The sequence below is a fragment of the Chinchilla lanigera genome, unplaced genomic scaffold, assembly GCF_000276665.1.
Source record: "Chinchilla lanigera isolate Chin_1 unplaced genomic scaffold, ChiLan1.0 scaffold00053, whole genome shotgun sequence".
NCBI classification, from domain to species: domain Eukaryota; kingdom Metazoa; phylum Chordata; class Mammalia; order Rodentia; family Chinchillidae; genus Chinchilla; species Chinchilla lanigera.
The window spans coordinates 7,001,397-7,029,194 of record NW_004955454.1 but is presented as its reverse complement, the minus strand read 5'-3'; the positions used below and the strand labels follow the sequence as shown (position 1 = coordinate 7,029,194).

The 27,798-nt window shown below is 53.3% G+C and overlaps 1 protein-coding gene and 1 long non-coding RNA gene across 2 annotated transcripts in view; one reads left to right on the top strand and one right to left on the bottom strand.

Annotated features, from left to right (window-relative positions):
- The window catches only part of Iqsec3 (IQ motif and Sec7 domain 3), a 101,174-nt gene that overhangs the window by 50,296 nt on the left and 23,080 nt on the right, over positions 1–27,798 (top strand). The window contains exons 4-5 of the mRNA XM_013520013.1: positions 10,889–12,006; positions 13,803–13,967. Coding sequence (XP_013375467.1) covers positions 10,889–12,006; positions 13,803–13,967 — 1,283 coding nt within the window. The remainder of the gene's footprint in view (positions 1–10,888; positions 12,007–13,802; positions 13,968–27,798) is intronic.
- On the bottom strand, positions 16,197–26,543 carry LOC106149835. Its single transcript, XR_001236264.1, has 3 exons — positions 26,438–26,543; positions 20,520–20,895; positions 16,197–16,708 (listed from the first exon to the last, which is right to left on the bottom strand). It is a non-coding gene; the product is annotated as an uncharacterized LOC106149835 (long non-coding RNA).

Below are 27,798 nucleotides of genomic sequence, written 5' to 3'. Positions count from 1 at the left end.
ACCCCTCACAATGCATAGAAAGACTTCACGCCCCCCACACACCTAGGCAGTCAGCCTGCTGCTCACTAGGGAAGGCCCCACCTCCACTTTGCCTAGAAGACACAGCCTTGCTAACATACCCACCGGGAGGCAAGTCCCATGCCTAGGCACACACAGGCGCAAGTGTGGTACAAAGTAGGGGGCCTCTTCTAGGTGGATGAGTATTCCAAAGACTAATCCAACTGGGGAAACCCCAAGGTCCCCTTTTGGAGCACAAACACCATAGATGGGTTAGGAGAGAGGAGTCAGTCTTGGAAACCTCTGTGAACCTGAAAAAGACACAATGCCATGACATGTCTTAGTGGAGAGTTAGAGACCCACAGGAAAGCGTGTGTGTGGGGGCGGGGGGCGCTGTCCCTGCTTAGGAACAGACATGATTATGCGATACTGGTAAGAAATAGGTTTGAACTTGGAGCTGCAGACGCCCAGTCCTTGGTGCTGCTCCTCTGACCTGTGTGGCTTTGGGAATACCAGCTAAGTATTCTGGGCACTGGTCTCCTCATCAGCAAAACCGGAAGTTAAATCTCAAATCCCCTCCACGATCTCTTCTGGCTCTAGCATGTGTAGCTCTAAAGACTCATTCTGTAGCCCGGTGGACAAGGTGGATCATAGGAAAAGGAAGCCAGTAAGAAGGCTGCTAGGACAGCACCAAACTAACCTCATTGCTTTCTTTGGGCATGATTGCCAAGCTATTACCCTGGATCAGAACAGCAGCAGTGTGTCTGGCTTTTAGTAAAGTATTTTGACTAAATCTCCCATCGTCTCTATGTGGACAAGACATAGGTGGACTAAGTGACAGTAGAGTCAGGGAGGTTGTTCTCAAGCAGAATGTGCAAACCAAAACCAAAAAAAAACCAAAAAACACCCCACTGATTTTCCTATCAGTGCCAATTCCAGGCGAGTCAAGTGGAGCGCTGTCCTTGGCCCTTCCCAGAACTGTTTTGCTAAGGCACTGGTAAAGGCATGCAAGTTACTTTCTCCAAACGTTCTGATGACATAAATCTGAGAAACAGCTGGTACCTTGATGACAGAATCCAAGGTTAAACAAAAACAAAAACTCATCAGGACAGGGTGATCGTTTCAGTGAGAAAAAAATCAAATGGAACAGGAAGAAATCTAACGTTCTGCCTTGAGCCGAGAAAAGTCTGCAGCATTGGGATGAGCCGGGCAGCTTCGTCCTGGGAGAAAGGCCGTGGGCGTCCGCTGACTGTGACTGGGGTCTGCAGCAGTCCTCACAGGACAAGGGGGCCAGCCGCCGGGGCTTCCACACCGGCTCCAGGAGCTGAGCCTATGCCTGGATCTGGGCACCGCATTGAAGAGGGAAAAGGAGTGCTCTGAGGTCTCAGTAAAAGGAGAACAGAACAAGCTGGGGTCAGGTGAAGACAATGTAGATGGGAAAACACATTTCAAACATGAGAGGGCTGGCATGTGAAAAAATAATTAGACATACGATTTCTATCATTCTAGGCAAAAAAAAAGTGATATGACATCTGCAAGAGGGGAGGATCTTAGCTTACTTCACAAATAAGTAAGGCGGTGAGTTCTTTATTATTGGATGACGGTCTGTTAAGAACACGACGTAATCTGGGGCTCAGATGGCCCAGATCCCTGATCCGTGGGACAGAGGCCGTCTTGTATTCATTTTTGCCCCCTTTCCCCAGCATCTAGTAGAGCATCTTAGATGTCTTGAGAGCTCATGGAGTGACTTTTGTGTTGTTGTTCTGTTTTGTTCTGTTCTGGTTTGTTTGTTCTGTACTGGGTTTGAACTTAGGGAGAACCAAGTGAATTCCCTGGCCCTTTTAATTTTTTATTGTTTTATTTTATTTTTGAGACAGAGTCTCACTATACAGTTCAGACTGGACTTGAGCTCACTTTGCAGCCCAGGCTGGTCTCAAACTCACAACAATCCTCCTGCCTCAGCCTCCCAAGTGCTGGGTTTACAGGTGTGGGCCACCATGCCCGGCCCCTTTTATTTTTTTATCTTCAGATATGGTCTTGTTGAGTTGCCCAAGATGGCCTCCAACTTTCAATCCTCCTTCCTCAGCTTCCCAAGTAGCTGAGCTTACAGGCATGCACCACCACATCCAGTTTGAATGTCATTTTTAAAGTAACTATTATATGTGAAGCAACAAGGCAATAGGGAACCAAGAAGAAAAAGATGCCCCCCCAGGGAGCAAGGAGACTGCAGTTCCATTTAAGGTCAATAAGTCATAAACACCAAAGTGTGCTTTGTTTTGGGCAAAAAAATTGGTTTAATTCTGACAGGCTGAATGGGATATTGAGAGCTGTAAAGGAGTTTGACTGGTTCTATTGACTTTTATTTAAAAGTAGATATGACCTTAGTGGATTTGCATGCTAGGCTAGTAGGATTGAGCCAAAAAAGGTGAGAATTGGTAGAGGGTCACTTAGATCCTCTTGCCAAGTGAATCCCGCCCTAGGGAATAGCTTTCCTCCCCTGACTTGTGTATCTTTCTAGACCAGGCATAGGCTGGGGGTGAGAGAAAGAGCAAAAAGGGATTGAGGAGGGCTAGAGCAAGAAAGTTATTGAAAACAGCACACACTGCTGAGAGACTGAGTGATCTTGGCCAAACTGCTTAATTTCTCTGGGCTTTAGACACCTTGTAAATTTCTTTGGGGATTTGCATTCTCTTCTCTTTGCCTCTATCTCTGAGATTTCTTTATCACTCCTGCCTTTGGGCTTCACACTTTAAGGTCTTTCTCTGGCCGTTTCCTCCTCTTTGGCAATGCCCTCTGACTGCCAGTGCTACAGTGGGTGCCCTTCTCTGAGCTGTTGCTACAGACCTGGGCTCCCTGTCGTAGCCCTGCAGCCTTGCATTAGCATTCCACGTTGACCTGGCTCCTCCTTGAAGGCAGGGCATGTGACTGATTAATCTCTGTTTTCTGAGCATAGGCACTGGTACAAAGATGCCTGAAGGATGCCACAAGGGAGAAATAACTTAGTGACACAAGGGGAAGAGGCTAGGCGTAGAACTGGGTGTCTAGTTACTTTTCTCTCACTGCTGAGACAAAATACCCCACATCCAAAGCTAAAGGGAGAAAGGTTTATTTAGCTCACAGTCTGTGGAGGTTTCAGTCCATAATTGGCTGGCTCCAAGGCAGAGTGGCACATGGCAGAGGGCAACCTTTCATGGCAGCAGAAGATAGCAAAAGCAGCAAGAGATGGAGAGCAGACAAGCCCCTTTCTGTCCCTTATACTGTATGCACGCTACCCGCCCTAGGGCAGGTGCAGCACTCACACCCTTAACTCCAGCACTGGACCATGAATCAATCACAAACTCTAGGTTCAGCCACCTCTGAAAAGCCCTCCCCATGACTGCATGAAGTTTTGGGGGGACATCTAGACACAAATCGTAACCCCGGGCCAGGACTTGATTGTCATCAGGTCTCCTGGAGTCCTGAAGTTTAGTATTCTGATGCAGTCATCCTTCCAGTCCCTGGGATCCTGCAGTCCTTGGCCTGGAAGAGGTTTGGACAGTCGTTGTCTCCTAGTCTCCCCACCTGCTAGGCCTCCCCTCTCAGCCAGGCCAGAGCATTTCCCTTAGCTCTTCTCTCTCCCGTACATTGTCTCCATCCCCAACCTCCACAGAGGCTACCTCTCAACTAGTTCCCCAATCCCACCGTCTCTTGCCATGCTGACCACTGTTACCCAAAATCAGGCCATCCTTGCCTCTTGCTTGCACCCCCTGGGGAAACCTTCCACTGGCTTCATCTAGGCCTCCTCCAACCCCATCCCACAGTGAAGCTGTAGCTGACTCATCGCTGCAAAAGGCACACCAATCATACTATCTCCATCGTGGAAGCCTCGGATGGCTCCCGCTGTGTAGTACAAAGGCTTCTCCAGGTTCCCTGCCAGAGACCAACCCCACACTGGGGGCCCAGCCACGCCTGTTGCCGTCCTCTCAGATCCCCAGTCACCCTTTGCCTCTGGACCCTTGAGCATTTTATCTCCTCTGTAGGAAGCACTCCCTGCCTACCCCACATCTTGCTACCTATGCTTAGGTCTCAGTGCAGACATCTCCTGCGCTGGGTATACGCCTTTACTTACTCTGTGTTTTCGGGTAGCTGCCCTACTCATCAGGACGGGGCTGTACCAGGGCCGGGGCAGGACGGGGCAGACTGCACTGGGCACCTCCAGGGTGCTTCAGAGGGAGCAGCTGCAGCACTGTGCACCAGATGCTGCCCTGCCCTGGCCTGCTCTTGCCTGCCACTGTCCTCTGCCTTAGCACAGCCCTTGGAACTGAGGAAACGCCCGCATGGACATTCACGGCTGAGCAAGCAAATGAATGAGCTTCCCTGCTTCCCAGGGCCCCTCCCCACGGGATGAGGTCGTCCTGCACCACTCTGTCATCCTCCACTTCCTGGCACAGTAATCCTTGGGGGAAGAAAGAGAGCATGCATGGTCCTTTGGGGGCCTTTGAGGAAAGTAGCTATAACAGGGTAGAAAGGGTGTGATTTCCAAAGTCACTCAGACTCCTCTGCCACGCTTGCTCAGCAAGCTATCCCGGCTGTCCCATTGCAGAGCTCTCTTCTGCCAAGCCCAGGGGCGTACAGCTGTGCTCATGGCATCTAGGCCCTGCTCCCCAAGTCAGGATCCTGGACAGAAGGCACAGTCTCCTGGAGAACAGCCACCTTCCCAACAAGTCTCCCATGCCCCAGCCTCGGGTCCAGACTCAAGAGAGGGAGACAGGACAAGCCTCTTTCTGTCCCTCGTATTGTACGTAGGCTACCTGCCCTAGGGCGGGTGCAGCACTCACACCCTTAACCCCAACACTGGACCATGAATCAATCACAAACTCTAGGCTCAGCCACCTCTGAAAAGCTCTCCCCATGACTGCATGAGGTTTTGGGGGCCATCTAGACACAAACCATAACACCGGGCTAGGACTTGACCGTCACAGCCTTAACCCCAGCATTAGACCACCTTTCCAAGGAACAGACGTTGGCTGCATTTCCAAGTCACTTTTCCTCTCTGAGCCTCAGTTTCCTCATTTGTGAGCCAAAGGATTGCAGTAGAGCATCTCCGGGCTCCTTCCCACTCCAAGGTGAGATTTCCATCTGAGCGTGGAGGGTGCCAGTCTGCAGAGAAAGCACTGAAAGCATGGCATTCAGCATCAGGGACCTGTGTTGTATAGTTGTTCTGCCCTGGGCCTCCTGCGAGGCCGTCTGTGACTTTGGTACCAGCTGAGCCCATAGTGTGCCCCTTGTCTACCTGGCAGTTGTTGGGACAGATCCCCAAGAGCAGCCAGCAGTGCCCTGCCACGCGGAGTACTTACTATGCCTCCGACAGTGGGCGTCAAGGTGGGTACAGAGGAGACACAGTCCCCTTGCCCCGGGAGGCCACAGCCCTGCCCTACGCAGGACCCCACCTCCTGTAGGCTCCCTGTAGGCCTCTGCCCGCCCCAGACCCGGCCTCACAGCCTCAGGTCAGGATTTGCCTTGCTAACTGCTAGACACTTATGCTTACAAGGTTTCAGGGCTCTCAGCGGAAAAACTGTGGATCAGAGGAAATCCTTGCTCACATCTGAAAGCCCCACACACACCCGGCCCACGCTCCTCGGCACTCTGCCTCCCCAGCCAGCTGCCCCCGTCCCCGCTCCCTGACTTGGCAGCCAGCTCAGCAGCCCTTGGCAGGCTCATCTGCTGCGGTACCCTGAAAAGCGGGAGCATGTTCTAATTAACACTGAGAGACTCATTAGAGACAGACACCCCCCCCACCCTGGCCCCCTCCAATGATTCTGGCAGAAGCTGAGAGATTGCTCTCTTGGGAAGAGGTGAGTCCACAATTACCCATGATTCACAGGCTGAGGGAGAAATGAGGAGGGCTGCTCCTTGGCCGGGGAGCTCCAGAGCCCCCTCCCCGCCATATCCACCTCCCAGCTCTCTGACCCGGCCCTGGTTAAGAACAGGATGGTGGGGGGCGGGGCTGGAGGGTCTGGTGGGGGTGGGCGGGGGAGTGGCGCTGACCTGGGGTGCTGCTGAGTCCCCAGTCCTATGAGAACGCGGTTGGAGGAACACAGCGGGGGAGGAAGAATGGAGCGTTTGGCCCCAAGCCTGGCTCTGAAAGAGAGATTGGATTTTTATTTCCCCTGGGGCATAGGAGAGAGCTCAGTTTATTTCATGTCCACAAACATTTACTAAGCACCAGCCATGGATCTGCCACAGAGCTGGGCACAAGGGATGCAGAGGCAGACGGCTCCACCTCGCCTCTGTGGACAGTTTATGAGCGCAGGGGTTCTGAGCAGCGAGGTGACCGTGAGCCCTGAGGGTGGGCTGCGCAGGACGGAGGAAACGGTGGGACTGTGCGGTCTGGGCTCGCAGGCAGAGGCAGCATCAGGGAGACGCTCGTGCTAGAAGGACTGGAACCAGAGGTAATGAGCCAGTAACCGAAGTTCAAACCCCTTTCAGGGAGCAGTCGCTCCAAGCTAGCAGTGCGCAAGGCCTACCCACGCATCCGAGGGTGACCAAGGCCTGTTTGATGCTGCAGATAACCTGCACTCCTTCGGGGTCTGGGGGAGGGAAAGATGGACAGGGATGGCTGCGTGGGATAAATACAGCAAAGAATCACGGAGAAAACTGAGAGTCAAAGAGATGCTTGAAACGGCCTTCAGTACACCAGGCCCGCAGCAGGGGGCCTGTCTGTTTAGGGAGGGAGAAGGCTTCACGGAAGAGGCACACTGGTGTGGTCCTGAGAAAAGGGACCACGTGTACACGAAGGAAGTGGGTACGGGTGGGGGACACTGAAGCTGGGGAGGCTGAGCAGTTGCGCCAGCAGGAGGGCCTAGTGCGGACGGGTGGAGCAGGCCGAGGGGCTGGGTGCAACGTCGACTGTGCAGGAAGGACCGCAGGCAGGCCACCAGGTCCTTGGTGTGGAAAGCCAGGAGAAAGCTTTCCTACTTACTCTGAGGTTCTCCGGGGGAAGGCGGAGGAGGGGTGAGGAGACAGCAACCTGTAGAATATGATTTGTGTGGTCGCAAAGGCTCTGCCCGAGAAATTTCTCTGCTTATTTAGTTATTAATTATCAACTACCAGATGCGCTCTGATGACTTCCAACATGGGAGTCAAGGAGGAGGTACAGAAATGTAGGAAAAAAAATTAAAATGCAGGTGGAAAGTGGAAGAGGGTACATCTGTGACTTGTAAGTAGCACAGGTGGGCATTTTTTTGGCCACAGACTAAGATTGAGGAGCTGTATGGGAACACGACAACCGAGACAGATGGGGCCAGAAGAGCTGAAGAAAGCTGCAGTAGGGAGAGAGGTTGAGGTCAGGCTGTGAGATTCAGCAAGGCCTTTCCAACCTCGCTGAGGCCCAGTTCAGCGGACCAGGGAGAGCAGGAGCCAGAGGGCAAAGCGGTGAGTGTATGGGGCTGGAGTAGTAGTTTGGCATTGTTCCTGGAGGGGGAAGGGGGGACTCATTTTGGAAGACTCTCCGTGGGAGTAGAAACGTAGACTGGTCTAGTGCCCCACAGGCAGGGGAGTTGAGTGGAGCTTTGTTTTAGCCTGGGGAGATCTGGGAGGTATCTGCAGGTCAGTGACAAAACACCAAGCAGAAGGGTGGAGGTTGGGGGTGGAGGTTCGGCTCTGTGATAAAGCACTTGCCCGGGTTAAACTCCCAGGCCTGAGGGGAGCAGGCAGAGGTGGGAAACGCCAGGAAGAGTAGAGAGGATGCCGGGCGAGGAGAGGAGTGAGTTCTCTGCTCCAGTCCAATGAGGAAGCTTTCTGTTTGAAATTCACAAAGATAACTCTGCAATTAACGCTTTAGTTTAGTCAATACATATTCACTGAATGCGTACTGTGTGCCAAGCACTGTCCAAGTATTGGGAACTGTGGCAGCAAAGCCTCTGTCTCCCGGACGCTTAACGTCTAGGGGGGACTTGGTGGGACAGATACAAGAATGTTACTTTATTTTTAGTTTATTTAAATTTATTGGTACAATGTAGGTTATACATAACGACCACATTCATTATAGGGAATTTGAGATACAAGAATTTTAAGTCTGATTTTCTTCTCTGCTCCAGTGAAACATGACATTGACCGGTAGAAGCCTCCTAAGGTTTATCTCAGCCAATCAGCTGCCTCCACGGGATGGAGGGATGCTGTGCCAAGGGAACAGACCCCTTTCCTGTGTCACACACGTCTCGGGCAGTGGGTTTCCAACCTTTTCTCAGTTGCCAGTAGCATCTCATAACTTGAAAAGATGCTCTTGGGCATGAGTTTCCCTAGAAGGACAAGGACAGAGTGACTTCTGGGCCTCCTGTCAGGTCTCATGGTGCTTGAGGAGGGGTAAGAGGGTGACAGAAATTGGAAGCGAAAGAGTCAGCTTTAGTGATGAGTCCCCTCTGGCCCTCTACACTGTCCTTCAGAGGACATGCCTGTCCAGGCCAAGGCCAAATCTCCATTTCAGGCCTCAGGGTACATGCGAGTTCGGCAGAGAGAAGGATCCCAGCTACAGTGCTCTCTTCCTTCTAGCATCATTTCTGCAGAAGTAGGAAAAGAAAGCCTCTGAGGTGGATATCCATGTTTTTTCTGGGTGCATGAGATCCTATTTAGACACAGACCAATTAGGCAACTGTCTCAAGCCTTAGATGAATTTCAGCCACAGCTGACACCTTGGTTTCAGCCTGGTAATATCCTGGGCAGAGAACCCAGACAAGGTGTGATCAGGCTACTGATCTACAAAACTATGGGAAAATATATGGGTTTGTTTTAAAGTAGCTCAGGGTAATTTGTTACACAGCAGTAGATACCCAATACACCTGTTTTTGTTGTTTGTCTGATTGGTTGGCTTTGTGTGGTGCTAGAGGTGGAACCCAGGGTGTCACACACATGCTGGGCAAGAATTCTATTATTTATCTACACCCTTAGTCCCATTCTTTTATGATTTTCTTTTTGTACCGGGAATCAAACTCACAACCTCACACTTGCCAGGCAGGTGTGCCACTGAGCTATACCCCCAGCCCTCTGTTATGATTTTTAAGAGCACTTCAAAGACACTTCAATCAAAACTCACTGGCAGGATTTCCTCACCCTGCTCAGAACTTTGGACCTTGTGAAATACAGCTACTTCTGGCAGCAGTCACATAAGAAGTCTTATGGGCCATCTAGCCTTCATCTGAATAAGCCTCCAACTGCCCCTGAAGAGTAGGACTGGATGTTGGGTTGAGAGGGAAGACAGCATGATGCCCCTAGGTTTGGGGATGGGGTGCTACTGGATGGGAAGGCTGGAAGGGTTGGAGGAAAGCACTGTAGTGTAGAAAGCACTGTAGACATCTACAGTGTCGGGATGTCCCAGGTAGGGACATCCTACCTGGGATTGTCCCTGAGGAATAGGGCTGTGTCTGTAAGGGGTTTCCTGGGCTTTACGGATACCTCTGCTGGTCCGATATGGGGCACCACCCTTCCTGTGGGGAGGAGGGAACCAAGGACACACTAGGGGGTATGGGGAGGCAGTCACCCTAGCTGCACCCTTTGAACGGCCAAGTAGAGCAGGAAGCAGGTTGCAGTGTAGTACTGAGGGATAAACTTCGCCCGCCTATCTGCATGACCTATGGGCTATGGGAATGGTCATGTTCCCATCCTGAGCAGTGGATCTCACCCCACCTCTCCCAATTCTTAGTTCAGGAATGAAAGTGTGTAAGTGGTGGGAATGGCTGTGACGGGACATCACCTTGGTGCCCATGGACACTTTCTCACTTCCCCAACTTCTCTAAGGACCAGCCAGTCTATATTACCACCAATCAACCCCATCCTCTTAATGTAAGCCCTGCCTGTTCCTCAATTAACTGCAAAGCCCTCTGGAGGCATGATTACACAGTATTAGTCACTCATTCCTCAGGGGAATGTCTTTCTAGTCCTTTCCTGAGAAGTTTAATAAAGGAGAAGAAGCAAGAACAAAGCAGCCTAAGCAGAGAAACAACCATAGATGGCGTTAAGAGCTGAGAGGAGCTGAGCAAGGACGCTGCAGCCCAGGATCAAGCTCTCCTGGGGCCAGATGTGCCTAAGTGAAAACCCTAAGCCACCCCCACCATACCCCGGCTAGAAAATGCCCACTGCAGATAACAGAAGCAACTTGAATTGTAGAACTCTGCCATGGTGCTCTGGAGGGGTTTGACTCTTGAGACTCCATCCAACTTTTAATGAAGTCCACAGGTATTGAGCACCCACCACGGGCCACACCGCAAGAGCTGGGTACTTTGAGAGCAGAGATGATCAAACTTTGTTCCCAATCTCCCTGATGCTCCCAAGAAAAGGGAAGGACCCCAATGCAGGGGGCGGGCAGAGACAGAGCCAGCAGGTGCTTTGGGGGTTTTAGAAAGCATTTTTTTTCATAGTTCACTGTTCATTATTCTTAAGCGTGTACCAAAGTAGAAATAATAGTGTAATAAACTCCCATACAGCCACCACTGAGATCCAACCATTTTTGTTAATATTTTCATTAATATTAATGTTCTCTAACCCTTCCAATGCAAATTTACAGTATTTTAATGCAAATCAAACAAATGCATTTCACCTATAAATACTTCTGTTTGCATTTCTGATGCGAACACGTTTTAATTACCACCACTGCAGCTGTAACTGAGCACCACCAGCAACTCCTCTCCGCACTGCCCCTTGGGAAATCACTACTCGAGTAACTCTCCACCCGGACCCTCTAGAGTCTTGCCAAGGACCTGGGATCTCAGGCCAGGACATGCTCGGGGTTATCAGACCTGCGCCCCAGGAGTCCTTGCCAAAGGTGGGCCAGGTGGCTCCAGGCATTGACCCCACCCCACCGCGGGGGTGTGTGACATCTGTCCCTAACAGAGCCCTTCCTCCTCTGTCCTTGCTGCAGATTGAAATGCTAGAACACAAATACGGGGGCCACCTCGTGTCCCGGCGCGCTGCCTGCACCATCCAAACCGCCTTCCGCCAGTACCAGCTCAGCAAGAACTTCGAAAAGATCCGCAACTCGCTGCTGGAGAGCCGCCTGCCTCGACGGATCTCCCTCCGCAAGGTGCGGGCGCCCACTGCCGAGAGCTTGGCAGCCGAGAAGGCGCTCATGGAAGGCTATGGGCTCGTGGGGCTGCCACTGGTGCGCTCGCCCTCCCTGCCACCCACCTTCGCGGGCACGCTCACAGAGCTGGAGGACTCCTTCACCGAGCAGGTGCAGTCCCTGGCCAAGTCCATTGACGATGCCCTCAGCACCTGGAGCCTCAAGACTATGTGCTCCCTGCAGGAGGGGGGCGCTTACCAGATCCACCAGGCCCTGCACGCGGGCTCAGGGCAGCCTGGCCTGGAGGTCGAGATGCAAGAGCCTGAGAGCACAGGCCCAGGGCCTGGGGATGAGGCCGCGGAGCCTGCGGGCCTGCCCCAGGGCCACGGCGGCACGCTCATGATGGCTTTCCGGGACGTCACGGTGCAGATCGCCAACCAGAACATCTCTGTCTCCTCTTCCACAGCTCTGTCTGTGGCCAACTGCCTGGGCGTGCAGCCAGCTCAGGCCACAGCCGAGCCCGCAGCCGAGCCCACAGCCGGCAAAGGCGAGCAGGGTGAGGCCCTGGAGGTCCCTGCCACCGGCCCAGGGGACACGCCTGCAGAAGACACAGGCACAGAGGCGGCAGCGGGCCAGGCCCCTGACACCCAGCAGCCAGTGGCCACTGAGGCGGTGGCGGAGGAGGCCGTGGCCACAGAGGCAGAGGAAGAAGAGGAAGAGGCTGGGGAGGCAGGGAAAGCGGCAGAGACCGAGGGAGGTGAGAACTCTGAACAGCTGAGCAGCAGCAGCACATCCACCAAATCAGCCAAGTCCGGCTCAGAGGTGTCGGCCGCAGCATCCAAAGAGGCCCTGCAGGCTATGATCCTGAGTCTGCCCCGCTACCACTGCGAAAACCCGGCCAGCTGCAAGTCGCCCACGCTCTCTACCGACACCCTGCGCAAGCGGCTCTACCGCATCGGCCTCAACCTCTTCAACATGTGAGTGAGCTCTAGCCTGGGGCTCTAACCCTGGGAAAGGCCGGGGGGAGGGGGAAGAGCGGGACTAGAATTTACAGTGCACCTCCTCCCTGCGGCACAGGGGGTCCGGCAATTTACTGCCTCGTTCCAGGTGGTCCTCCCACTCCTGATGCTGGAGATAATGTTTGGAAAGTACACGTTTTATTTTCCCTTATGGATTTAAGAAGGATTTGGGGAAAATAACACATCAAACATAGGTTTTCACAACCATTACTGTATAAGAGGAAGTGAGGGTTTGAAAAGTGGGAAATTTGGGAAGAAAATACAGGGTAGAGTGAATAGCAGCGCAAGCGGTGTGATGACAGGACAAGACCTGTTCGTGTACAAGATGAAGTTAGGGGAACAGCATGTTTCCTGGGGTTGGAAAAACAAGGGCCTGGGTGAAGAGAGAGGGGAGACAGTATAAAGTATAGTGGGTGGAGCACAAGAGGAAGCAGGATTGAAGAAGGAGGAGACAAGGAAGGGAATGTGAAGCAAACAGAGACAGAATAGAAATAGAATGGAGGAATGGAAGGATGGAATTGAATGCCTATCTTAATTCAGAGACTTCAATCAGACCATTTCTTGCAAACCAAATGTATACAGTCAGCCTAAAGCAGAAAAAACCAGGTATGCTCCTGTCACCAAAATGTGAAGTCCCTAAGATCCTCCTCACCCCTACATCCACCTTTTCCGTCTCAGTTCTGGGCCCAGAATGCTGTATGCCTCCTGCCTACATGAGTGTTCATTTACTCATTCAGTTAGTGTTAATTGATTGTCAGAAGTGTGACCACAAAGATGGGTAAGACACAGCACCTGACCACCATGACAAAGCCCCTGCTGCTGTTTACAGAATAGCAAACGCCTCACACAAGGCACACTGCATCCTGTCACACTGCTAGGACAAGGCAGACCCAGGGGAAGCCAGAGCTGCCTGCTCCAAATCCTTTTTTTTTTCTCCTACCATAGCCATCCACAGGATCACTTCGGTATGCACACAGAAACTCAAACCAACATCATATCCCTCCAAACAGTGACTCTCAGACCACCTCTAGGCAAAGACCGTTTGCACCGCCCCATATGTTGAGGGAAGATGCTTTTGTAGAACACAATCAAAATGATTTGCAAGAAAATGCTTGGGTGTCCCAAAAAGGTCAGAGTGCTATCAAAGCTTGGGAACGCTGACCCTCAATCTCTTTACCGATCTTCGCTGGACCCAGTAAGATACAGCTCAGGGAGCTGCACGAGTCTGCACACAGGTGTACTTAGGATACAGTCCCCACACCCACAGAGACAGACTCACGCCTGGATAGGGGATCCTGGACAGCAGGATCCCTGTGTCCTCCATGCAGAAGGAAAGGGAGTTCATAGCAAGGAAACTCGCGTCCATCTCCCTCACACTCTCTCCAGGCTCCAGGGCGCAGGCACCTGATAACGACCTCAGGACACAGGCAGAGAGCAGGGCCTCCTTGGCAAACCTGGAGACCTCAAGGCAAGACCCAGGGGGAGCAAGGCAGGGGCACAGGGCCACTCCTCCTCACCTGCTCTGGAATCCTCTTTGCTGTACCAGGCACCCCAGCCCCCTGCCCATTCTCGGTGGGAGGAGGTTGGGGTGAGAGGTACTGCCAGGGGGGCGTCTGCATGGTAGGAGTCCTGGGAACTAGGACTCCAAGGACCTCTAGGCTCTTTTATGGGTTTCATGGCTGGAAGACGCGGTGGACAGAAGTCCCGGAGGTCTTAGCTCATTACTACTTGTCCCTGCGCACCCTCCTCCCCAGAAACCCGGACAAGGGCATCCAGTTCCTGATCTCGCGCGGCTTCATCCCTGACACGCCCATCGGCGTGGCGCATTTCCTCCTCCAGCGCAAGGGCCTCAGCCGCCAGATGGTCGGAGAGTTCCTGGGCAACAGCAAGAAGCAGTTCAACCGCGACGTGCTGGAGTGAGTGCCCCGCGCTCCGGGCGCCCCACGCTCCCTCATTCCCACCCCACCTGCCCAGGATCCCGACACCTCAGCCAGCACCTCCAAAGGCTCCGCGATTTCCCCGCGCGAAATCGGCGCTCCCGCCCTGGCAGCTTCCTGATTGGCTGCCGGAGTGGGCGGGCCGGAGTGACGTGATATTTAGCCAATCGTCCCCACTGGACTGAGGCGTTGTCTCCATTGGGGGCTCATTCATTAAGGGCACTGGGGCCAGGCGCCTTTCCAGGCATCAGGGTGCTTTCTATCGAAGGAGACAAAAAGTCCACCCCGCCACCAGCCAGGACAAGAGAAAGAGCCAAAAATGTAGAAGGCTGTGTCAGTGCAAGGTCCCAATCAACTCCCTCCTGCCCACCTGCCCACTCCCTAGAACCCGACCCCAGGCTCATTCTCACACTGGTGGAGGCAAAACATGAAGGCAAAAAGAAGGGGCTGTACTGAAGGTTCTTAGAACAAGAAAACACAGTGTTTCTATAAAGATAAATCGACTAACGACATTGCAGCAAACAAAACTGTCTTCACGCTGGCTCCTTCCGCCGAGTAGCATGGCTCTACCCCCCTGGAAAAGATGGTAACGCCTGGAAGGCGACCTGGCCCTGCCACTCCCCAGTGTGCTTTCTTCCACTTGGACGACTAGGCTCACTTCCCTTGCACCTAAAGGTCCCTACTATCGGGAATGGTCCTCCCCCATTTCTCAACACTGTTCCTTTCTGGAAACAATCAGTAGAAGTGTTTCCTTTGCTATCTGCCCCCGGAGCACCAAGGCCTTGCTGAGAGAGGGCCAGGGCTTCTTCTGGCCAGTTGTGGCACCTGGGTGGGAGCTAAGAGATAGGTCCCTCATTCACAGAGCAGTTTGGGCGCTGTGTCACCAAGGGGACAGGCCCCTGCTCTCTCTGTGTCCACACCTGTGAAGTGGAGAAGGAAGATTATTGTGAAGGGTGGTCTAGTTGTCTTCTCAGAATGGAGCTGGGCATCCCGTGTGTATGCAGGGACAGGCATGGCTCACGGTCAGCCGGAGCTGAGCTCTCCAGGAGACAGACCCTGTCACATTCCTGAGTTCAAGGATGAGTGGCTGTCTGAGTTCAGGTGGGAAAGCCAGGGCTTAGGGGGACCTCCAAATCCCTAGAGGCCGTTAGCGGTGCGAAGTTCCTACTTCTGACTCTGTGGGAACTGGAGACTGATCAGACGTGCCAAATGCCGGGAGATGGAAATCAAACTGGTAAATCCTCAACATTCCCTGTTCACCCTTCTACCTCTCATCTCCCTTCTCTCCTCTGTATCTCTCCACCTCCACCCTCCACCCTGTAGGGGTGCCCTGAGGGGATGATGCAGGAGTCTGGCACATAGCCAGGAACAGAGAAGAAAATGACTGAATTTTTCCTCTTTCCACACTCGCCCCTCCATCTCTGCCCGCTTTCCATGCCTTTGCCTCTCCCATTCCACTCACTTCGTTCTTCCCAACTGCCCACACCCCCAGGTGACCCTACGTCTCTCTGCTCCAGGGACAAGAGTGGCCCTGCTGCCCCCACCTGCTCGTACTGTTCCCTTCTGTTGTCCCCCGCCCCCATGTGGCCGGTTCCTGCGTTCTAACGTGCCAGGCCCACACTGATCTGGTGTGTGGGGAACACAGAGTTTTTTTGCCAGCCGAGTTCAGGCTGAGCAGCGCCAGGAAAACTAATTGCCATCCTCCCTGGGAGACTGAGTGTGGGGGAGACCAAGACAGCCAGGAGCAAGCTGGCCAGGGAGTGGGTGTGGGGGCAGCCGGCTGCAGACTCAGACTGGGGACCTGTGCTGGGGGTGGTGGAGCTGGGCTGGGCCGGCGGCTGAGGCTGCTCAGGCTCCAGGTGGGTGGGACTGGGTGAGCTGGACTCTGCTGTGGTAACCTTTTCCAGTGAGAAGGCAGGAAACAGGAGAAATGGCTGGGTGAGGGTTAAAACCTGGCCCCCCTCCTAGGATCTACATACTGAATAGCTCTGGCAAGTCTCTTCTGTCTAGGCCTCAGCTTCCTTGTCTGGGAAATGAGAGTTGGGCAGTATGATCTCAGAGTCCCTCCAAGTCCTGTGAATCTATGTCCTCTCTTAGTGCATTGTCACTCACTGGCTGCGGTCATGGAGAATCGTCCGGCCTAAACGTTGAGGCCAGGCTTTGTCATCTTCCCACAGCATCCCCGAGAAACCCTAAGACTCCAGACCTGTACTGAGGAAAATGAGATGACTGTTTATTATTCACTGGACAAACACAGAGTGCCTACCACATGCTGAGAGTAGGGCTGGGCTGAGCATCTTACGGGTATATGTGAGAACAGGAGCACGGGCCTGGACATCCATGGAGAGAGAGGAGGAAGGAACATAGGAAAGAAGCAAAGAGATCACAGGCCTCCTCTGACGTCCGGGCGTCAGGACCGGACCACAATTCTGACACTGATGCAGCCCTTCTCCCCCAAGTTCGTGGCCACCTAGCCTGTGTGAGAGTGGACGTACAGGAAGATGCGCAGAAGCAGAAGGAAGCAGAGCCAGAATAGGCTTCAGCCACCCATGTGGAACTGTCAGGGTCTGCTGTCTCTTCCCTGTTCCCCCCAGAGAAACGCACACTGTAACCTTCCCAGGGCCATTTGCCCAGGTCCGGAAGGGTTCATTTGGATTCTTCACGACTCCCCTGGCCCCGCCTGGTGACATTCAGCCAGTCACATCCATTCTGTATAACGCTGCCTGCAAATAAAAGGACATAAGTCAGCCATCCCCTGGGAGACAGAGACAGCCCAAGCCACAGGGGCCAGAGAAGCAGCCAGATAAGGATGGAGTTGCAGCCCCTCCTGAAGGGGAAGGCGTGGAGGGACCACTCCAGTGCTGCGGGGCCAAGGGAAGACGGGGCTGGGACAGAACCTGCCGCTGCTGCAGACCCGAGCCTGTGCATCACAGTGCCCTGACATTTGCTTTCGCAGTTGGGGCCTCCACGCACTTGGAAGCTGACATCGCTACCCTTTTGGGCCTTAGTTCTACAGGAGACACATTCCAAGAAGGAATGTTTTCCATCAGATTTTTTTCAAATAAGAATACAAGACATCCAGGGCTCAAAGGGCCATGCCCAGTGCAGGGCTTACCTGCCGAGGGTTGTTCATTTGCTTTTAAAGGCGAAATCACCCTCAGGGTCCACATTTGTGAAAAGGCAATGATAGCGCCCGTCTTCTGTGAATTAAGTGTTTTAAATGTGTGTGAAGAGATTGACTCACTGCCTGGCCCTTAGGAAGTTCTCTATAACTAGTAGCTGTTTCTGTTACTATCTTTCCCTCTGGAAATCTTGAGACATTAGAAACCTCAACACAGGGAGACCTTGAACGTCCCAGGTCTGATTTGGAGTCAGATCTGCTCACCGGAGAACAACCTGCTGAGGGTTTTCTGAGGGAGGAGGCAGCTCATTCTGCGGACCACCCTGACCCCGAGGATACCCTCTCTCTTTGCTGAGGAGAGACAACCCCCCCCCTCCCGCCAGATCCAGACCTGGGAGCCAGAGAGCAGCCAGCTCGGCATCCTCGGGGGCGGAAGCACCCCCTTCACCTTTCCACATGGCTGGCAAATTTGGCTGTGCTCTAGTTCCTTCCCAAAACATACGCTTGAGCAGGTTTGAAGGCTGGCGGATGGGGAGTGTTCCGTGCTGGCTGTCAGCGATCTCTTTTCCAGCCTGGATGATTCTTTCCGATGTGAATCACATACACGAGGAGGGCATCAGTATCTATCATTTCCACAAAAATGCACCAAGAGCAGCTTTGGGGTTGATCTGCCAGCAGTAAGTTTTCTGGATGTCCCTTCCTTGGTGTATCCACTCTGTCCTTCGTGAAATCCCAAGACACAAAGTTTGACGTCTGGGTCAGATTTCATTATTTCATTTCCATCGAAATGTGTTGGCCAGAGTGTAACAGATTGTTCTTCTTAAGGGACATTTTGAGATGAAGACAGATTGTCTGTCAAACTCAGCAGTCTGGAAGGCTCTAGCCTTTCATCACTAGGAAGAAATTATTCGAGAACATCCTGCCCACTGTGCTATATGTAATCTTAGGACAGGTACCTTTTTCCCAAGGATTCCCATGAGGAAGGGGAGAGGAGGCTGGACCCAGGTACACCCTGGTGGGTATGGAGGAAAGTTAAAAGAGGCCTGGGATAAGCAAGCATAGAATTTATATTATTTCCACTGCTTTGAAAACTTTACCCTGCTACTACCCAGTGGGATGGAAGGAGAGTGTATTTTTAAAAAGTGGCATCTTGATCGGGGGGCTGGATGTATAGCTCCATGGTATAGCTCTTGCCTAGCATGTGCAAGGCCGCGGGTTCCATCCTTGGCACTGTACCCTGCAGAAAAGTGGCATCTTTGGCATTATGGCCTTAATCTTTCACCTTTCCAAGTTCCCACATTGACATGTCTCCCTATACCACAGGTGGACAAGGACTCTTCTGAACAGTAAATGGTCATAAGCATTGAGAGTTCCCTTGCCCCTATGTGTGGAAATCTTGGGATCAAGTATGGGGTGAATAATTCCCTAGTTGACAGTCCTTTTGACATGGTCGCTTTAACATGGAAACTGGAGTTTTGCACACAAATGACCTACCACCCACCTCGTCCTGATTACTCAGGCCTCAGCTCTGGAGAAGTCTCTCAGTCCCTGTGAGACATCAGTTGTGGCTCCAACTGACTACTCTCTGAAGAGCGACTTCTAGGACTGGCTTTCAGGGAGTCACCTTGCTCTGACGTTTTCCCACAGAGCTAATGGTGAGAGAGCCAGCTCTAATATCTAATAATGACAATTCACATCAACTGCGTGCCAGCAGGCATTGCTCCAGGGACCTCACGTACAAAACCTCACTCATTCTGTCTGTGCAGCAGCTCTGTGAGTACTATTCATTTCTGTAGATAAAGGAGCTGAGGAACAGACAGGTTAGGTAGCTTACCCACAGTCACAGCGCTCACTGATGGCTTAGATCTGCTCAGGCAGAACGAACCCTTAAGCACCCAGCATCTGCACTTCATTCCGAGAAATGTGATCTGCGTGCACTTAGGATCCTTGTCAGTCCACTTGCCCGTCACAGCACCGAGAGACTCCTTGGGCGGTTCGCAAGTCCAGACCTCTCGTTTACCAGGCAGAAAATGAAGGCCAGAGAGAAAAAATGACCAATGCCCAACTGGAGGCAGAGAAATTGAAGAAATGAAGCGGAATCAGTAGTATCCCATCCTTCAACTCTGCTTTACTTGCTATACTTTTGATCCTCTCAGCTGGGTAAAAAGAAACTGATTCATGAATCCCAAAAGGTCTGAACCAGATCAATTCCCACTCTCTGCTGTCTGTGTATATTAAAGGGCCAATGGATGACTATCTAATCGCATAATTTTAGGCACGATTGATTGTGGTAAAGGAGAGCTGTGTCTAACACCTGAGCCAGAGGGGACTTCAAATCCACCTGCTCGCTTGACACATTATTAGCCCAGACCGAAACGTCACTTACTGAGCCCTGTTGTACGCTGGAACTGGGTACACATTCTCTTCTTAAAACTCAAGCCAGCCTGACCCACTGCATATAATAGACATCATCTCCTTTCTGTAGGTGAGGGAGGCACAGAAAGGCTCACTGGCTTGAACTGAAGAACTAGAGGGTGGATACAAGCCGCAAAGCTCGTCCTGCCGTAGAGTCTTGCGTCTGCTAGAGTAGTCCCCAGCCGGCAGCAGCACCATCACCGGGACGTGTACTAGGCTGCAAATTCTCCATCTCTGCTCCAGGCCCAGTGAGTTGAGTCCCAGCAGTCTGATAAGGAGCCGATAAGCCCTTAGGACAATTCCCAGGCATCTAAAGTGTGAAAACTGCTGACCATGGGGTGCTGGCGAGTACTGCAAAGGAAACTCATCTGTAGGGGAATTGAAACCATGTTCCTTCGATTCCTGGGTCCTCAGGATGTGATTGGCAACCATCATTCCCAAGGTCCCCTCAAAGGAGACTTTCTTTGCTCTTACGTCGTCACCAGGACACCAGCAGTGCCCGCACTCCCCAGTCAGCTTCCTCCTGCTCTAGTGCCTTAGCACCATTGCCTTTTCCAAAAAGGTCTTGACCTTGTAGAGTATGCTATGAGTTCCAGGTAACAAAAATAATGCCCTGGTGGATGGGGATATTTTTAATTAAATCTTTTAACCAAGAATGCAAAGAATGCAGTTCCTACATCACAGGGCAGCCTCCTCCTGCAGCACAGCTATACACTTCTCCCCAGAACTCAGCTGGGGCCTCACCTTCTAGATCTTTGCCATCTCTTCTGGCCAATTAAAACTTTCAGCTGATGCCATCACCTATTTTCAGATCACAACCAGCTCTTTTGTCTGCCAGATACTGTCTTGCACGCATGCACACACACACACACACAAAGAAAAAATTGAGATCACAAAATTCATTTTGATCAGTCACAGAGGATGCTTCATTTCCCTGCAACACAAACTAATTCCACGCAGAGATCAGTGTTAACAAGCAATTTGATGCAAGATCGTACCCGTTTGTGCAGATGCAGGAGCATATGTGCTTCTGTTTCACCGGCCCTTGTGAGATATTTGCTGTAGCAGCTGCAGATACTCACAGGAAGGAGAGAAGCCTGAGCACAACCTGCACCAACCTGTGATCCACCAACAGATCCGCAGCACCTCTTGAGACAGGTCCAGACGGGCCGCTTGGACACAGGTCTAGCCAGGGCCAGTTTGCCTGGTTTCCATCTCTCGCTGGCAAATGCAGCTGAAGGAAGCAGGAAGCAATGTGCCCCGTGCCGCCTCACTGCCACTGTCTGGAATCTTCAGGGCGGCTATTTCCAGACCCAGGGTCAGTTCCAGGTGATCTTGCCAAAGCAGGCCAATCCTGGGTCGCTGCACAGGATTCTCAAAGCACAGGTCGCTGTGAGGCCTTGTGCAGCTGACCACATGCCCAGGTTCTACTTGTTTGTTCAATTGCTTTTTCACTCACTCACTCATTCACCCCATGAAGCATTTGTTGAGTTCACATACGCACCAGAGACGCAGAGATGAGAAGAACTGCCCTACCCTGACAGTGCTCAGAGCCACGTGGAGGAGACAGGCTAGGGCGTGGCGTGTTCTGACCCAGAGAGAGAAGAACAAGCGTTCACAGAAGGCAGGTCCAAGCTACAGTGGAGGTGGAGGGAGGCTAGACAAGGACTTGTGAGGCTAGGATTGGGAGAGAGGAATAAAGAACAGCGGGTGCAAGGTGTAGACACTGCCAGGAGGGAGCCACCATGGGAAAGGGGCGGGAGAAGCTGGGCACCAACAGAGCCTGGACGGCTTTGCTGAGAGCTGGGCTTTCGTGATCGGGATGTGGGAAGGCCTTGTAGCAACATGAGCCAAGCGAGAGTCCGGGTGGATTATTCTGGAAGCTGGTTGGGAGGTAGGGAGGGGACTGCGTTAACAGTGGTGGTGGTCAAGGATGAGAGTCTGAGTCATGCATTGGCCACCAGAAGGGGAGAGGCAGGCAGAGCACAGAGCCTTTGAGAGGGGCGCTGTCACAGCGCAGCCTCCGGAGCCGGCGAGAGCCGGGGCCACTCGGTCTTCGCGTCTGTATATGTTTGTGCTTCAGGCTCGCTACGCTGGTACAAATGATACCAAATACATTTGCATGTGTTTTCATTTTAAGAAGAGAGAGATGCTGGCTTTGGGAACATTTCATCGGCAGAATTTATCAAACAGCACCGTCAACTATGTACTCAAGCAAGTCAAACTGTTAAATATCAGGTAAAACACAGGATGTGCAGCCTGACTTGCCTGCGAGAGATGCCAGCATGCTGTACGTTCTTGTGACTATCACCCAGCAATGACATTCAGATCGGAGCATCCCAGGTGCACCCAGTCCCTCAGAACTCAGAAGTGTACTGGTCAAATTTAATCAAATGCATGGAGCTGAGGTTGACACAGACCCTCCGCGCTTGGTACCAGCACTATTGGATAGGGTCTTTTAATTTTTTATTCGGCACTGAGGATGGAATTGAGGGCCTTGTGAATGCTAGACAAGTGCTCTACCACTGAGCTACACCCTCAAGCCTGAAAAGGCCTTTTATTAACAACGTAGATCAACTGAGAAGAAAAACAAGTAGTTAGCGTCTAAGAAGAGTTGTAAACTTGCAGGTGGCAGTTAGAACCACTGGCATGGATAAAGCCACCTAGAGAGAGCTTGTTAAGAGGAGGAAGGGGCCTGGACCACCCTAAGTGAGAAATCAGATGAGAAGGGACCTGCCAAAGAGGAGAGGACCCTCCGGGGAGGTAAGAGTCAAGCAGGGAGGGACGGGGCTGCCAAGCGGCTGGTGGGACAGGGACAGAGGGGGTCCATTTGCATTGGCAATATGGTAGCCAGTGGCAGCCTTGATAAGAGAAATTTTTTTTGAGACAAGGTCTCACTGTGTAATTCAGGCTGGTCTTGAACTTACTACGTAGTCCGGGGTGGCCTTGAACTCCCAGCGATCCTCCTGCCACGAGTATGGGGTTACAGGTGTGCCACCACGCCCCCGGACAGGAGAATTTTTAATGGAATACTCCGAGTGCTGAGGATGGACGCTTGACTGGAGAGGATGAAAAGTGAATGAAAGTGAGGAGCCTGAGAAGGGCTGTTTTCTAGAAATTTAGCTCCGAAGGGGAAGAGGGAAAGGGGTAGTGACTAGCAAGTGATAGCAGGTCAGGGTGAAACTTTAATTTGCGAACTGTAAGACACCAACTTGGGTGTCCCTAAGAACAATTTAGTAGAGAGGAAGAAATTGTAACTATATGAGACGACACCTCAGTGTGTCTAAAACAGGAGTCTCAACCCTGCCTCCAGCAGCTGTGTCCTCCCCGTACCATGTTCATCATAAAGATCAGGCCGGTTCAGCCCACCTGTGGAACTCATCGCGGACCCCTCCTTCCCTCACTCCCTGCACTCCCTCCTCACCTAGCCCACCAGCTCCTCCTCTAAGCCATAGCACAAGGCATGGATTCAGCTGGTCCCTAACTCCAGCCCAGCACCACTGCCTACAGCTTGGGGCCCTGTCGTGGCATCTGACTGGCCTGCTAACTCCTGTTCTCTGATCTTTCCCCTTCATCCATCACTCCTAGATCACCTCACTCCTCTGATGTGATCACATCAGGCCCTTGTATCCCACTGCACATCAACTGCAGTCCTCATAACCCCCACAGCTCGGGCAGGTCAAGCCTCTGCCCACCTCCCAGGCCTCTCTGTTCTCCATTCTCCCTCTGGGTCTGCAGTGCAACCTTGGACTTTCTTTCCTACCACAGGGCCTTTGCATATGGGTCTTCCCTATCCTGGCACATCTGAAAGCTCCCCCTGATGCTTCCCCTTCCCATGGTCAGTGCTGTTCATCTTTGAGATGTCAGCTGAAATGTCCTGTCCCTAGAGAAGGCTTCATGGATACAGCAATATAAAATGTATGTCCTTTGTCCTCTCCCGGAACCCTGACCTTTCTCTATATGGAAGTTGTCAGAATTATAAAGATCTATTTTTGACTCTGCATTTAGCGTCTGTGTCCTCCCTAGGACAGAGACAGAGCTTGCACTCCTTGTTCCTTACAGCAAGTCCCTAGCCCTGCCTCGCACTCAGGAGCCTCACGGGACGTGTTTGTGGAAAGCAAGCCAAGCATCCAGCCACTGCCAGAGGTCAGAGGAGGCCCTGGAAGGGGAAGGCAGCAGGTCAGGCCTGTGGGTCCTGCTGTGAGCTGGTTGCCCAGGTCTGACCAGCAAGGGGACCGCAGGCTCCCTGCTGATTGGCGACAGGCAGGTAGCTCCTGACACACCCATATGACATGTGGCACCTCTGAGATTGTACCCAGCTGTCCCCCAAGACCCTCTCGGTCTACTACCACACATCTAGGGGAAGGAGCAGCCCCCAGCGAGCGAGAGAGCTGTGGGCAGTGGGAGACGGGGCCAAGCTGGCCCACAGCTCTTAAGTTTCTGCCTGTATAATAAAATGACCGGTAATGGTTCACGTTGCTCGGGCAGGGGACAGTGATCTCACTGCATACTTAGTGAAGCTCTGAGAACAATACCCAGTAAACCGGAGTCAGTGTTCGGATCCGTACCACCCTGTGTCCCTATCCCAGCTTGCAGTAGAGAGGGCTCAGCGGGGAAGGAGGCTTCCCACAACCTGGACCTCAAAAGTCTGCCCTTCCTCAGTGTGGGAGTGCCGGGCAAGCCCCCATGTGGTCTCAGTTTTGCTTCCTGTGAAGGGGGGTGATTATATAACTTCCTGGTTATACAACTGACCGATTATGCAACTTATTGGAAATGGGCAGTGATCAGCAAGGAGAGAGGACACTGTAGCAGGACGTGGTGAACTGTCAATGCTCTGCTCCACCCAGGGACCGCAGGGTGACAAGGGAAGATGAAGGGGGAGCGCTGTTGGGTACTACGAAACAAAACATCAGGAAAGAGGAGGACCAGAGGGGGAGGAGCAGATGTCAAGGTGTCGGCTGGACCTTATACTGAGGGAGGGTAAAACAGCTGGCTGGGAGAGACATGGGCGGTGGGTGGTTCCAGGGTGCCAGAGACCATGGATGTCACAGGCCACCCGAGCAGGCTTGCTGAGAGAGGAGATAGTCCCCATTGCAGTTTCCTTCCCAGGGGAACACGGGCTGCACCAGGAAGGTGCATCATGGTCCCGGGAGGCGTGTGAAGGTGCAGCGGGGTGGTGAGATGCAGGTCTGAGCAGGGAGGGGGCTGTGTACCCTGCCCACGGAGCCTTCAGAGTGGGGCTGCAGTCTCTCCGAGCTCCCAGGCCCAAGTCAGAGAACTTCAAAGTTAGGGCGGAGGTCTAGGAGGTCACCTAGTGTGACCTCCAACTCCACAAGAGTCGTACCTGGCCTCATGGACAAGCACACTGCTCAGCACAGTCTCTTTCCCTCCCCGGGGGAGGAGGAACCAGGAAATGCTGAGTTTTCCCCAGGACCCGAGAAACCCAGGACTGCACCTGCCGTCACCACTAACACCCATGGTGTCACGGCATGGAAGATGTCAGGGAAGGGGATGGGCCTGTGTGGGTCGTACCTCAGTGCCCGCCACAAAGCAGCTCCAGCAGCCGGATGAGGACCCGTGTGCTCGAAAGGCTGCTGCCAGGGCTATGAGACTCACATTTTAAAAGCATCCAGTGGCCAAACCCCCTCTTAGCCTTGGCTCATTCCAAGCATCTCCTGAAGAGCTGGTAGAGAATGCAGACCCCAGGCCTTGCCCCGCAGGTTCTAATTCCCTGGCTCTGGGGTGGGGTCCAGGGACCTGCATTTTAACAAACTGCGACTCTCGCGCAAGGTCCTCAGAACACTTGCTGGAAGATGCGGGGTTAGAGCCGGCACCTGCTCCACCGCCCGGAGGTCCTCCCTGGGGCCCCACCCCTTGGCCAGTCTGAGTTCATCCGGTGCTTCCTGTTCTGCAAGCTGTGCTTCCGCCTGGCTGCTCCTCCTGGCCAGCCCTTGGTCTCGGGCCTTTTGCTCATTACTGGAGCTTTTAGCTGCAGCCCTGAGCACATGAGTGTCCACGCCTGCTGCATGTCACCTGAGCAGCAGAGGGCTGGAAACGAGGCCGTTGCGCTCCGTTGAGCAGATCCCACCCTCTCTGGCTACTGCCTCCTTCTGCCACTTTCCCCCACCATGCCCGGGCCTTGGCAGCCACCCCATCTCTGGTCAGGGGGTATCCAGAGCTCTGGGGCAGAGTGAACATGAGAGATCTGGAGGGAAGCAGGCACCAGGGCCGCAGTTCAGGCAGGGCCACGGGGAGGATGGGGCTGGGTGGGCGGGGCAGGCACACTGATGGGGGTCAGTCCTGGGGAACCGCTGGGTGCCAGGCAGAGAGCCACAGCTGTCCTGGGTCCTCTGAGAGGTCAGGCCACTCAATCAGCATTGGACACCTGGGCCCACTACCTCCTCCTTGACCTCACAAGAAAGGGGTTCCATAAGGGCAGGCTGTCACTCCATGCCCGGCCACCCATGTACGGTCCTCCTCATCTGTCATCATACCTATCTGTCTTCTTCTGTCTCCTTCTTGCCCCCTCCCTTCTTTCCCTCCTGTTTTTCCCTCTTCCTCCCCTTGTCCGTGTCTCACTTGCCGATCTCTCTCTCTCTTATTGATGCATCTCCTCTTTCTCTCTCTCTCTCTTTCCTTCTCTGTTGCTTTCCCGCTTTGTCTCTTCCTCTTCTTGTTCTGTCTCTGGCTTCCCCCCCTGGCCCTGGCTCTGAGCCCTGTGCCGTGTGGCCCCCTGGGTCCCTCCCCCAGGCAGCTCCTGTGTGGCTCCGTGGCACCCAGTGCCTCTCGCTTGCCTGGGCTCTGGGGACCCACAGATGTGGGCCCCGCGGTGCCACCCTTGGAACTCATGTTCCAGCTGGGGCCAGTGTGGGGCGGGGGTGACAAGGGCCACTGAGAAATGCGCGTGGCCTCTCACCTGGCTGGACCTGGGGCTCCACCAGGCGTCTCCACCTCGATGCACAGACGTGGGTATTGTCAGTTCTTACGCTCTGGGGAGCTTCCTGCCTGCACTCCGCCCATCCTCTTACCCACTCCCACTCAGGCAGAGGAGCCTGCTAGAAAGAAGCAAGGCTCACCCGATCCCAGTGGGAGGGTGAGCTTATGACTCAGCCGGCTGTGATCTTGCCCTCAGGCAGGGAGGAAAAAGAGGAAGGGCAGCGTCCTCTCAGCCTTCCTTCCTCACGAATTCCTTGGTGAAGCTCTTTCCTACTTCCCCCAGAAAAAGGTGGAGAGGGAAGAGTCTACAGGCCCCTGCAGCCCTGGCCTCCCTATGCTGAAAGAATCGGGTCTCCAGGATCACGGAGGGAACGGGACCTACTCAGAGCATGCTTCGCCCACACACAGTCATCTGCAGATGACTCCTGAGCCATCAGAGGCAGAGCTGGGCTCTGGGCCACTGTGGAAAGCAAGGCGTTTGTGAGCAGGCAGTTAGTGCCCAGCGCTGTGAGGCTACATCAGAGTCTACCAGGGAACTGTAGGGGCAGAGGGGCAGCGCCGTGCAGTGGGCAGCAAGAGGCCAGCTGCACGGGACCCTGCAAGGAGGAGACTGGAATGGGGTGTGGAACCCAAAGGGGAGAAGTCGGCTCTGAGAGCCTGCTGGCACCTGCAGGCCACACTGCCCTGTGCTCTGCTTTTACTGAAGGGTACGACTGCTCAGCCACGTGAGGCCTGCAGCCTTGCTGCGGGGAACTGGCAGGGTGTTCCATGCCCTCCTCCTCCTCTCACGCTGTACAGAGGAACGCTCAGGGCAAATCTTCCGAGGGCAGCGGTGGCTCTTCAGGGGTAGAAGAGCCCTTCGGGAGCAGGGACTCCAACCTCCTCCCTTTTCAGAACAAACTGAGGCTTCAGAAGATGATCCAGGAGCCAAAGTCAAAGTCCAGCGGGAGGACCAGGGCAGGAATATGGTCACACTGTCCGCTCCAGTATGAAGTCAGAGCTGCCATTTACTCTTCAGAGGCTCCAGCCTCCCCAGAGGGGCTGGTGAGGGCAGGGCTGGGCCGTGTTTGAAGGCTGCGCTTAACACGGCCCTTCCCCAGGCCACTAGGGTAAAGGGACAAGCAGGGAGACATCAGTCACCTGGAGACCTTACTGGAAAATGACAAACCAGGGAGAAAAACAGGCTCTCAAATCCCTGGGTTCCACTGATCTTCCTGCCTCAGCCTTCTGAGTAGCTGGGACTACAGACCAGCAACCGGGACCACACGCTGCACTCATTCCGTTTTAAAGCTTTCTTTCACCTGAAATACTCTGGGGCTGAAGAGAGAGAAGTTGGTTTTT